At 36.4% G+C, this 11,967-nt stretch overlaps 2 protein-coding genes across 2 annotated transcripts; both read left to right on the top strand.

Moving 5' to 3' along the window:
• Positions 1-115: 115 nt before the first annotated feature.
• LOC122279130 (fra a 1-associated protein-like) lies at positions 116-4,640 on the top strand. Its single transcript, XM_043089502.1, has 2 exons — positions 116-400; positions 4,007-4,640. Exons 1-2 carry the CDS (start codon positions 213-215, stop codon positions 4,380-4,382), a joined length of 564 nt encoding a protein of 187 aa, XP_042945436.1. The 5' UTR covers positions 116-212; the 3' UTR covers positions 4,383-4,640.
• A 1,975-nt stretch (positions 4,641-6,615) lies between these two features.
• On the top strand, positions 6,616-11,800 carry LOC122278093 (calcium-dependent protein kinase 26-like). Its single transcript, XM_043088175.1, has 8 exons — positions 6,616-7,030; positions 7,158-8,186; positions 8,839-8,982; positions 9,107-9,259; positions 9,437-9,552; positions 9,665-9,832; positions 10,597-10,821; positions 11,454-11,800. The coding sequence occupies exons 2-8, from the start codon at positions 7,235-7,237 to the stop codon at positions 11,574-11,576; spliced, it is 1,881 nt and encodes a 626-aa protein (XP_042944109.1). The 5' UTR covers positions 6,616-7,030; positions 7,158-7,234; the 3' UTR covers positions 11,577-11,800.
• Positions 11,801-11,967: the final 167 nt, after the last annotated feature.

Consider the following 11,967-nt stretch of genomic DNA (forward strand, 5'->3'; position numbering starts at 1 on the left):
GCCCATGTCCTTGAGCCGACGTGTCTGGACCTTTTTTCATGGACTATTTATCATCTTGGGCCCGAACGTACCTCTCTCTCTCTCTCTCTCTCTCTCTCTCTCTCTCTCTCACGTCTCTATTTATCGAATCGAATCGATGCGCCACGCTTGAAGCTTGCAGAAGAATTTTGGAATTCGGTGTATTGTGGGCGAAGCCATACGAGGCGGTTTCAATGGGGTGGGTGTGGAGGGACGATGAACCTGACGAGTTCGGTTCATACGCTGGCGGAATTATCCCGGGAGACAAGTGCTCCATCAGGAAGGCCGTTATGTTGAAGTGCAGAACCGAGGAGGTCGAGCCTGGAAAGTTCATCAAGAAGTGCGAGAAAACCGAACAGGTTCTCAGGGATTCCATCGGCAAGTACGTTTCTATCTTTACATACCTCTTTTGGTTGTCTTGTAATTATCGTTAATGGCCAAGGGAGCTGATGTTTATTTTCGATTCTTTGGGATTAAGGTTAACCAGTGCACTTTTTGTCTGTTTTTATGATTTATTTGTGTAAATTTAGGGATAATTATGGTTGTCACGGTCTTTGATTGAGTGCTTGTAATGTTCTTCCTTTCTGCGTTTCTTGTCTTGTCTGAATATGAGGATTGTAAATTTTTTTCCTTTTTCCTTTTTCCTTCTTCTGAATTTGTTTGCCCTCATTACTACTATTTCGGTTGATTTGAACTTATTTTTTTCAAATGAACTCTAAATGCTAATCAACGTGAAATACAGACGAGAAATGCTTTGTCTACAAAGAACTATGTAAATTAGAGTATGGTTTTTCGTAGAAAGAAAATTTTAAATGGATAAGGAACTAGGTGAGTTACAAGTTATGAACTTAGGCTGAAGTGGATATATTTTTGTAGGAGGAGGAGGTGTACCCTCTTGCACTGATTATATTAATGTTCTAAGAGAAAATACATTTTACACCCCGGACTACTACCTTTTTTATCTTTTTCAATTTGCACCGAGTTGCGAAAACTGAAATTTAGCACGGTGGCATGTAACACCCCGTTCTCGTAGGATAGAGACGTTACTAACAAACATGATAAAAGGCCCGGTAAAGAGACTCATTACTCTGAAATACCTCATTTATTGAAAGAAACTTAACTGAAAGGATATAAATAATCTTGAAACTTGAAACTGATTAACGCAAAACATGAGCTAATCTTAAACAAGACTAGTTATTGAAATGACATAAAAGAAACTTAATTCTTGTGTAAATGACACTTATTCGTCTCTAAGTCCTTATACTAAATCTACTCCTGGTCATCCAGCTCTGCATCATCATAATCACCATCTGTGGCAATCAACATAGAAGAAAACAAAAGACAAACAACAAAAATGAGTCGAATACTCAGTAAATAATACATCATACCGTAAAATACTATCTAGCTTAGCATAAATTTGATTTTTAAAGCCTTATCATAACTTTCATATAACATTCATGGATTAACATGAGCGGAAACATTCATAATCATGGCAAACATGAAGCTTGAATGCATGAGTAACTTGTTTATCTTGAATTGTACTTATTTCATGGTGAACCACGCTTGAGTCCATGGCACCACATAACTTGTCATGTAGTGAAACACGCTTGAGTCCGTATTTCACTTAACTTGCATAACATGAAGTGAAATACGCTTGAGTCCGTATTTCACTTATCCTGCTTGACATGGAGTGAAACACGCTTGAGTCCGTGTTTCACTTATCTTGCTTGACATGGAGTGAAACACGCTTGGGTCCGTGTTTCACTCATCTTGCTTGACATGAAGTGAAACATGCTTGGGTCCATGTTCACTTAACTTGCATGACATGGAGTGAAACACGCTTGAGTCCGTGTTTCACTTAACTTGTGGTAACCACGCTTGAGTCCGTGGTACCGTCTTAGCATAACTATGGTAAACACGCTTGGGTCCGTGTTACCTTAAAATGTTTATCTTTCTTGATGCATGATAATTTTCTTGGACTTCTTAGACTTTTCTAGCATGGCATATTCTTGTACATGGCATGGCATAACATGATATATTCTTGTACATGGTATAGTATAGCATGACATGGCCTAACATGATTTAATCATTTTATGACATTTCATGGCATGCATGATCTGAGAACTAATGAACATGTCATACATGATTTGGCTATTTATTACATGGCATGCTTGACTTAAGTTATTGCATGAACAATACATGGCATATATGGTCTAAGTACTACATGAATGAAGCATGCATGATCTGGCTATTTTAATTCACTTAAATTATTATATGATCATATCATGACTTCCATGTAATTTTAGTAACATTCAATCCATTAATCAACAATCCATAAAAGCATAACATATATATAGGCTTACTTTCATGTAAATCATCGTAATTCATAGAAATTCGTGAAAGCGATCTAACCTTGACTTAGCTCTTAGCGCAACGTAGATAACCATCAAAACCATATCATATTATCATACCCAATTATAATATTTACATTACGCGTACATTTATATGATCATACTATTTACCTCTTAGCGGTGCTTCCGAAATCTCACGTCGTAGCTCGTGATCTATACGAGGCACTAGACGTTACTAATCTTTCTAGAAAATGTGTCGTAGCAATCTAATTACTTAAAATCTTACTATAGAGATAATTTAATAAATAAGTAATTAATAAAAAGAATAAATATAATCAGAACATAACTAAATAATTTCTAACTGAATTAACCTAAATTCTAGGTTTGCATGTTACATGGCATGGCCTAATCAGAGAGGAGAAAAGCAAAACAAAATAGTGAAAGAGGATCTTTGACAATAAGGATCATGGATAAATTTATAGTCGATTATTGAAGTTTGTTAGGTCAAGGCAGTATAGCACCAAATGACGGTGAGAATTTGTCTTTATTATTACATACAGTAGAAGTTGAGGTCTCTGGAAAATATAACGCAAATTTCCTTCATGCTCAGCTTAATTCTAATATGGTTAGGGTTTTATTTTTATTTTTTTTATGATGTTAATGAGTCTTTAACCAGCCAGATGCGTGGGATTGTAATCAATTACTTCATTTGACCTTTTTTGTTACTTTGTTTGTCTGCGTTTGAGTCTGTTTGTGTCACTACATGTGGGGGTTACAAAACAGGTGGGAATTCTCTCCAATCCCCTTAAATCCCGAGTGAAAGTGGGTTTTGGTTTGAAATAGTCACAGATAGCACCTTCAGTGGACCCTTTTGTTCTTTTTACCTTGGCCTCCTATCTTTGCTAAATTACACTGCTATATGGAAATGGTCTCATCTTCTTCATTCTCGCTTGACCTTTTCAAAAGATTATGCATCTGCAAGCTTCAGTGTCTCATTTGATTTTAGATGGCATTTTTGTGAAATCCATATTGCTTTAGCTATATATGATGCATACGGGTATATACCTCTGCTTCAGTTTAGGATGTATCGTTCTCATTGATAAATGTTACCTCCCTCCCTCCCTTATTGTTGGGAGTAACATATTTGATGCTATGATGCCTTGTTTTTTTTTTGTGTTATTTGTTGTTCCTATTTGTTTCCAAGAACGCACTGCATTTCATATATGTTTGTTAAATAATTGTCTGTTGAGCTTTGTTACTTGTTTCAGCTTAGATACTGGCCATAACAGCTAATCAGATGTATCAACGGATAATGGATGCATACTACTTTGTTTGGTTGCAATGGATTCTTACATGAGTTATCAGTATTTAGGCTGTTTTTGGGTAAAAGATGTGGAATATGAGATGTCATGACGGAGACAATTATACATAGCTTTTCTTATGTAGGTTGGTTTTAGCCTTTCAGGTTAGAAAACTTATGGAACTCCCCAAGAATATAGGAATTCCTACTGATATCTTGGCAACCTTCAAATTCTGTTTCTGGGATTGCAATGCATTAAGGACAGGTGATTGGAGATATATTCTGACTGGAATGTTATATCTCACGCTTGCCTTATTTTTATTTTATTTTTTGTCAGGCCTGTTGAGGTGGTAGTGTCCAACAAAGAATACACTGCAGATGATGTCACAGATGAGGTTCTTAAAGGGTCGGTCTCTTTTGAGACCCCAGGTAATGGGGCATTCAACTTCCATGGGTTACGCAGTGATATCGAAGCCATGACACGTGGCTTCTTTAACAGCCTCAACCGTGTCTTTGAAGAAGCTGAAGAGATGAAAAATGGCTTTTTTAATGTCTTTGGAGCTCCACGTGTGTTTAATGGGGAGTCTTCATCCTCACCATCCATGAGACGAGGGATACCTGTTGAAGACCATCCTAGGGAAGATTCCACTCCTAAACCAACTGAGCCTGATTCAGGACAAGTTGATATTTCTGGATTGGCTAAAGATGTTTGAAGCATGGCAACTGTAGATCTTCACGTTGTTGGCGAAGGGTTTGTAGAGAAAACAAGTACAGTGACTTTTCTGTTTGTAGCCCCGTTTCTTTTTTTAGCGTATAAAGAGTGCGTCCTTTTGATAATGAAATGATCAAATATCCCATATTGTAATGACTAAGTGTAGAGGGCAGTTGAACTTTTGGTATTTTGGTCAACTCTATATTATGTTGATGATGAAATCATTGAAATAATCAAAATATCTTATATTTGTACCGAATTTCATTTCATTTCATTTGAGATAAAAAGAATCCTTCAACCTGCGGTGGGGTCACTATGAGAAGAAAGAGCTTCCAAGTGTTAGTGGCCTCCCTTAAACAACTTTAAGTCGTCTTTGATATAAACTATCTATGCCCATGAATGCACGTTCAGGATATTGAATTGCTAAAGTTGGAGGCGAAGTGGCACGCCACTTCCATTTCTTGACCAAACATTTAGGTTCGGTACGGCATTGAAAATTTTGAGTTTTAAAATGAAGTACTATATTTTAATATTCTTATTATTTTGTATGAAGATTGAGAAAAGTTTAAATTATGAGATGTAACTTTTGAGTTTAAGATGAAAATTTTTAGGTTCAGTTTGATAACAAAAATTTTTTATCTCAAATTTAAAATTCTCATTTTTTCATTACAACTTTCTCAAATCTTTATACAAAATATAATAAATAATTTAAATTTTTTTTAATTTTTTTAAATTTCAAAATAATAATAATATTAAAATATAATATTTTAATATTTTATCTTAAATTCAAAATTTTCATCCCACTTACCAAATAGAACCTGATGGCCGTCCAAACCTTATCACCCAACAACTTGTAAGACTGGTTATCACGTAGTTTGAAATAACGTTCGTCATTCATTGTCAAGACTTGGAATTACCTAAATGACTCTGAAAAAATTTAAAAAAAAAACAAAGAGATTTCGTTTTCTTTATTATCAATCGGTAAACACAGACCTAAAAAAAAGTTAGAATACTAGTTTATGTTGCCCTTGACATTGATAAGTCTTTTAGTATGTATGCAGATTTATCTTTTTTAAGACCATCTCTTCTAGTGGGTTATGGGTATCTCTCGTTTTCTCGCCAGCCAATTCCACTTGACTTGGGCCACGTCAAGTATTTGCACTTTAGGTATCATGACTTGACCTGTAAATATAGTTGGATCTTTTGAATAAACTCCATCAATCTTACATTGATTTAATTTTTCAAGGGCTATAGTCAGATTAAATTGCCATAATCTCACATAAATGTTTAAAAATAGAGTTTTGCTACATACAAATGAAGTCGCGTACTAATTTACTATCAATACTGATTCCTTCATATTCAAAATTTAAATTAATATTGTTTTCAATAAAATTTACTTTTTAATTAATCACAATATATTTATATACATATTAGTATACAATTGTACTTATAACTAGAAACTATAGGGTTAACAAAAAAAAAAAAAAAAGTTAGAAACTAGATTTAAAGGGACCATAAATCTATAAAAGTCAACTGAATAATGGGCTCCGACTTAAAAAGAAAAATGCAAATAAAATAACTTAAGAATGTATTTGGAAGCAATCCAATTTAATCCCCTCACCTAAACACTCTCATTAAAGGTCGTATGTTGGCATATTGACGCGTCATTTTGTTGTGACGTTCCTATATTTTTATTTTTTTTAATTAGTGATTAAGATAAAATAGTCATGAAAGACTCTTATAGTCAATCCAAACAAACAAGCTGTAGCGCACATAGTCTCATTGAGAATTTTAGTTGCAGTTAGAATAAGACTATTCTAAAACAACTTCAAGCATCTTCCTCTTAAGTGGGAAATGGGTTGGAGTTAATTTTTTACTCCAGATTCCTTCTTTTTTATTTTTACTAGTATTGAGTTTGTTTATTTTAGAATAAGTGTTGGGGACTTTCACTCTATTAATTATTGTATCATGTAACCCTTAGTTTATTTATGAATATGCTTGTTTTGGAAAAAAGGGAAAAAGAAAACTAGTATTACAAATAAAAATTTAAAAAAATGTAGCGGAATGGGCCGGCCGGCGGCGGCGGCGAAGTGTCCTACTGAACAAGCCCGCACCCTACTCACAAGATCTTGGCCGTCCGTTGAATTGGGCCCACTCCTCGGAAACGTCGGAAGCAGATATGTATATATAAAGGTATGGGGCCCGCCCATTCTCTCCTAAAAGGCATTGTTTGTAGTTATTTTATTGCGTTGCCCGAATTCACAACCCATCAACCGGTTCAAAGTTCTAACGCGTCCCTTCAAATTTGAGACTTTCTAACAGAAAAACCAGCAGGTCTCCCTCCTGGCTCCCTCCCTGCCTCTCCCCTTTTATCTCGCTCTTTTCCCATTTCGTCAAGAATGTATTCCCGGAAGGAAATAAAGAAAGAGCGGAAAAAACAAGGAAAATAATCAATGCCCCAGCAAATTAGGAAATTCCCCCATGACTCTTTCTTCTTGAACCTCTGTTTCTCTTCATGACCGCCTAATATTTGAATCTTTCTTCTTGTAATTCCTCCACTTTGATTTCGTCTGTTTGATCTCTTTTATTTCTTCGGTATCTTCTTACGACGATCTTTCCTATTGAGGTTTCCTTTTAATAGCTGTCTAGGTAATCTGCCACTCTGTTCAATTGGTTTTCATATTGGTGGCTTAGTTTCATACACCTAAGCCCCAATTGCTTTTTAGTTGGTTTTTATGAAGCTTTCGTTTTTTTATACTTTTCGCTTCTATATCAGGCACCCATTTGGAGAAAAAGGGATGGAACTTAGGATCTCAATCGTATGTGAATAGTAGTCGGTAGTAATAGAATGAGATGGGAAATATATGTGTGGGGTCGAAAGCTTCTTCCAAGTACGGACTCCTCAATTCGATTTCGAATACGATTTGGTGGTCTAGATCCCCAGACTGCATTGCTTCTACCAACGGAATAACCAGTGCACCTTCTGTAAATAAAGAACAAGAATCCCCTTTACCCGTTGCACAAAACAAACCCCCGGAAATGGTGAAGATGGTCGATGATGAGACTGAATTGGCACGGCCGCTTAGACATGAGGAGGAGAATAAGTTGGCAAAATATGAAAACCAGGACGAAAATACTAATAGAACATTGGATCCAATGAGACACAAGGAAGAGACTGTAAAACCTACACAGCCGGCAAGACCAAAGGAGAAGGAGCAGGAAGCTACTGATAAGCCATCAAGGCCGAGGAGTAAACCTTTTAATGTGAAGAGGTTGCCGAGTGCGGGGCTTCAGGCTGGGTCGGTGTTGCAAACAAAGACGGGTCATTTGAAGGAGCACTATAACTTGGGGGCGAAGCTTGGACACGGGCAATTCGGGACGACTTTTCTTTGCGTGGAGAAGGCGACCGGGAAAGAGTACGCGTGCAAATCCATTGCCAAGAGGAAGTTGTTGACGAAAGAAGATGTGGAGGACGTGAGGAGGGAGATTCAGATAATGCATCACTTGGCGGGGCAGCCTAATATAGTCTCAATCAGAGGGGCTTATGAGGACGCTGTTGCAGTTCATGTTGTAATGGAGTTGTTTGCAGGGGGTGAGCTTTTCGATAGGATCATTCAGCGGGGGCATTATACAGAAAGAAAGGCAGCTCAGCTCACTAGGACTATAGTTGGCGTCATAGAAGCTTGCCACTCTTTGGGGGTCATGCATCGCGATCTTAAGCCTGAGAATTTTCTTTTTGTCAATGAGCAGGAGGATTCGTCTCTTAAGGCCATAGATTTTGGATTGTCAGTATTCTTCAAGCCAGGTTTGTTATCTTTTTCCCGTCCAGATCCATTTGTTTATGTTTTCTTGAGTGTTTCTTTGCCTTCCAACTCATTTTTCTTGTCATACCAGTAATAATTACCACCCATGTTTAACATTTTAAAATTTCAGTAACTTTCCAACATATTGCCATAAACAACTGCCTTGTGAACATATTCAGTTCTACTCCTTACTCTTGTAATTATTGTGCCAGAAGTAGTAATATAGACGAAATAGTGCACTTTGTCGTGCCTTGGTTTTTGGTGTCTATTTAATAATGAATCGGTCCAAGTTTTGGCCCTTTTGGGACGGTCTTTCTTGTTTCTGACTACTTTGAACAGTGAAGTGTCGGTTATTAGATTTAGTCTTGCTAGATTATCATCAATATAGTCTGTAGATCATCATTGCCGATGAGAGACTCCCGCTGGAAGTTTTAAGAACCTGTCAAATAAGAAACAGAGCTCTATGAGATAACCATGATGCATATTACTTTTTCTTGATTATAAGGTGATGCTCACTAGATGTTACTCGATTATTTGGTTGCCATTTACCCGCTTCCTTTATGCTTATATGATATGCATATTTTCCAATTTTTTGCAGCCTTATACATACAATTTTTCTATGTCGATTTTATTACTGACAGTCCCAGATTACAGGAGAGATATTCGGTGATGTGGTTGGAAGCCCATATTATGTTGCCCCTGAAGTTTTGTGTAAGCATTATGGTCCAGCAGCAGATGTTTGGAGTGCTGGAGTGATCCTTTACATTCTTTTAAGTGGAGTGCCTCCATTTTGGGCTGGTAAGAGTCCTAATATACTGTACAGCATTATTTAGTTTTCTTTGTTTTACTTTCTTACACGTCTCCATCTTTCTAACAATTCAAAGTTACCGTCCTTTTCTTCTTTCGATTCACTTTGAAATAGAAAGCGAGCACGAGATCTTTGAAGAGGTTTTGCATGGTGATCTTGACTTCTCATCAGATCCCTGGCCGAATATCTCTGAGAATGCGAAAGATTTAGTTAGGAAGATGCTTGTCAGAGACCCAAGAAAGCGGATAACTGCACATGAAGTTTTGTGTAAATTATTTTGTTTTTCTTTCTTCCTTTTCCCTCTCCATGGATATATATATATATAAATCTTGAATTAAAATGCTAGTTAACTTTCTAAACAAGATGGCCATGAATTTTAGTATAAAGTGTTCTCTCTGACTAAGACGAATATTTTCCTGATAATGTTTGTTTTGATCCTTGCAGGTGACCCTTGGATTCAGGTTGATGGGGTGGCTCCTGACAAACCTCTTGATTTTGCTGTCTTGAGTCGCTTAAAGCAGTTTTCTGCAATGAACAAACTTAAGAAAATGGCTATTAGAGTAAGTTATTGCTATTTTGTCATCACGGAGCCAATCCCACAAGTATTGCTGACAATTTTTTTTTATATGTTAAATATGTAAAAGAAGTTTTTTCAAACACTATTATCTGCAGGTTATTGCACAGCACCTCTCTGAGGAAGAAATTGCAGGTTTAAAAGAAATGTTTAAGGTGATAGACGCTGACAGCAGTGGTCAAATTACCTTTGAAGAACTCAAAGATGGACTAAAAAGATTTGGTGCCAATCTCAATGAGTCTGAAATATATGATCTTATGCAGGCAGTAAGTATTGTAGGGGAATCTTCTTTTACTAATATGCTACACTTGAAACCCACGAACTTTCTGCTAGCATTTAGAATTTAAATTATTGATGCTTCACTGCTTGGTTAGACTTCTTGCCGCTAAAATGGAAGAGGAGGGCGAGAATATTGACTTGGGTTATATGGTTCTAACTGACAGCTATTTTATTCAGTGAATTCTCTAAGTCTATTCAGTAATTATTCCTCTTTATGCTTGGATCACTGAACTCGATTTTGGCTTTGGGAAGTCATGCTTTGTCTAAAGTTTTATGTTCTAACGGACAGTCATCCTACTTATTGTGATTTATTGGAGGCCCGAGAGTCTGTCTTCATGGGTAAAAAATACTTAAAATGGCCAATATCCTCACCATCCAACCGGTTTTTTACTATGCAAAGTTTATTCTGATTGTACCATGCTTTTAATGTAACAGTTTATCTCCCCTGATGGTGTCACTGAGAACAACATAGCTGGGTTTTGTTGCTGTTTACCGTTGTTATTTTATGAGTGGGATTCAGAGATTAACCTTGCTGGAAAAATTACAGAATTGACGGATCGATCTTATTTTTTAAGAAACATTATATTCTTGGTGATTTGGCCAGTGTATATATATTACTTACATATCAAACAATGGAAGTGGGGTGACGTACTAATAGCAGATTGTATCTTTAACTCTGTTTAACTTCAATGCCGTGTGTACTAATCATATGTACGTTTAAACAATGGCCCTATTTGTTCTGTAATTACAGGCTGATGTTGATAACAGTGGCACAATTGATTATGGAGAGTTCATTGCTGCTACATTGCATTTAAACAAAATTGAGAGGGAAGATCATCTATTTGCAGCATTTTCATATTTTGACAAAGACAGCAGCGGCTATATCACCAAAGATGAGCTTCAACAGGCCTGTGAGGAGTTCGGCATTGAGGACACCCACTTGGAAGAAATGATCCGAGAAGCAGATCAGGATAATGTAAGTACTTTGCTTTATAATCACTTAATTTATATGTAACTTAGAATTGAATAACATATCCTCCCATCAACTCCAAATATAATATATAGAAAAAGCTATTACAACCATAATTCTACCATCGGAATCTCTGAGATGGGGAGGTCTCAGATCTTCTGCATGATAATTAATGGATTACTTCAATTCATTCTAATGGTGTTATAAAGTGGTAGCTGAGGCAGATTTTATTGGCATAATTGATGAGAAAATACAATAGATAGAAAATTTTCTAACCCCACAAACACCCTCCTATCATGGGCTGAACAAACTTTTTGCTAACAAGCTAATCAGGGTCCACTGTTTTAGGTAGAGACACTTGGCTTACAAAAGCCAATGATCAATTCATTATTTTCTTTTTGTTTTGTAGATGCATGGCATTAATTATGATAAGAAAATGGAATTATTATGCCAGCTGGATAGGCATTGTCATTCGAACTAACTGGATTACAATTACATAGACAAGTTGACCAAATAAATTAAACTGTGTTCTAAACTTGTACGAAATATTCTTTTGACTATGAGGTATTAATGTCGTAATTCATGTCAATTTCGGATTTCCCACAAATTCTAAGACGTTCTTTACATTTATCTTCCAGGATGGACGAATAGATTACAATGAATTTGTAGCCATGATGCAGAAAGACAACCCCAGTTTGGGTAAGAAGGATCAAAAGTATAGTTTTAGCATTGGATTTAGGGAGGCCCTTCCTGTTTGTTGAGACAGTGAGGCCTTCTGTTTTTTTTTTCTCTTTGATTTTGTGTACTAATTTTTGAGATTTAAGGATCATCAGGTGCTGGTAAATAGTAGATGCCTGATTCCTTACTTGTCAGCATGTTGAATTTGCTCAATAGTTGCAGTTGATGATTATGCCTGTACTGTAAGATTGCAGAATAGCTGTATTTTCTCATGTAATCTGTGAAGGAAATTACTTAATTTCCTGCAGCTTCATCTCTCTAAACATCTTCAGATGGCATTGTTCTTTCCTCATCTACCCTACCGAATTAGCATTCGGTAGATTTCAATTGCTGCCATTTGTCAACCACCTGTAGGCCCAATATCAAGCACTGTAAAAGTTTGATTACTATTCTGACAAAAATTAGTAATTATCA

Source organism: Carya illinoinensis, chromosome 10 (genome assembly GCF_018687715.1).
Source record: "Carya illinoinensis cultivar Pawnee chromosome 10, C.illinoinensisPawnee_v1, whole genome shotgun sequence".
In the NCBI taxonomy this organism is placed as follows: domain Eukaryota; kingdom Viridiplantae; phylum Streptophyta; class Magnoliopsida; order Fagales; family Juglandaceae; genus Carya; species Carya illinoinensis.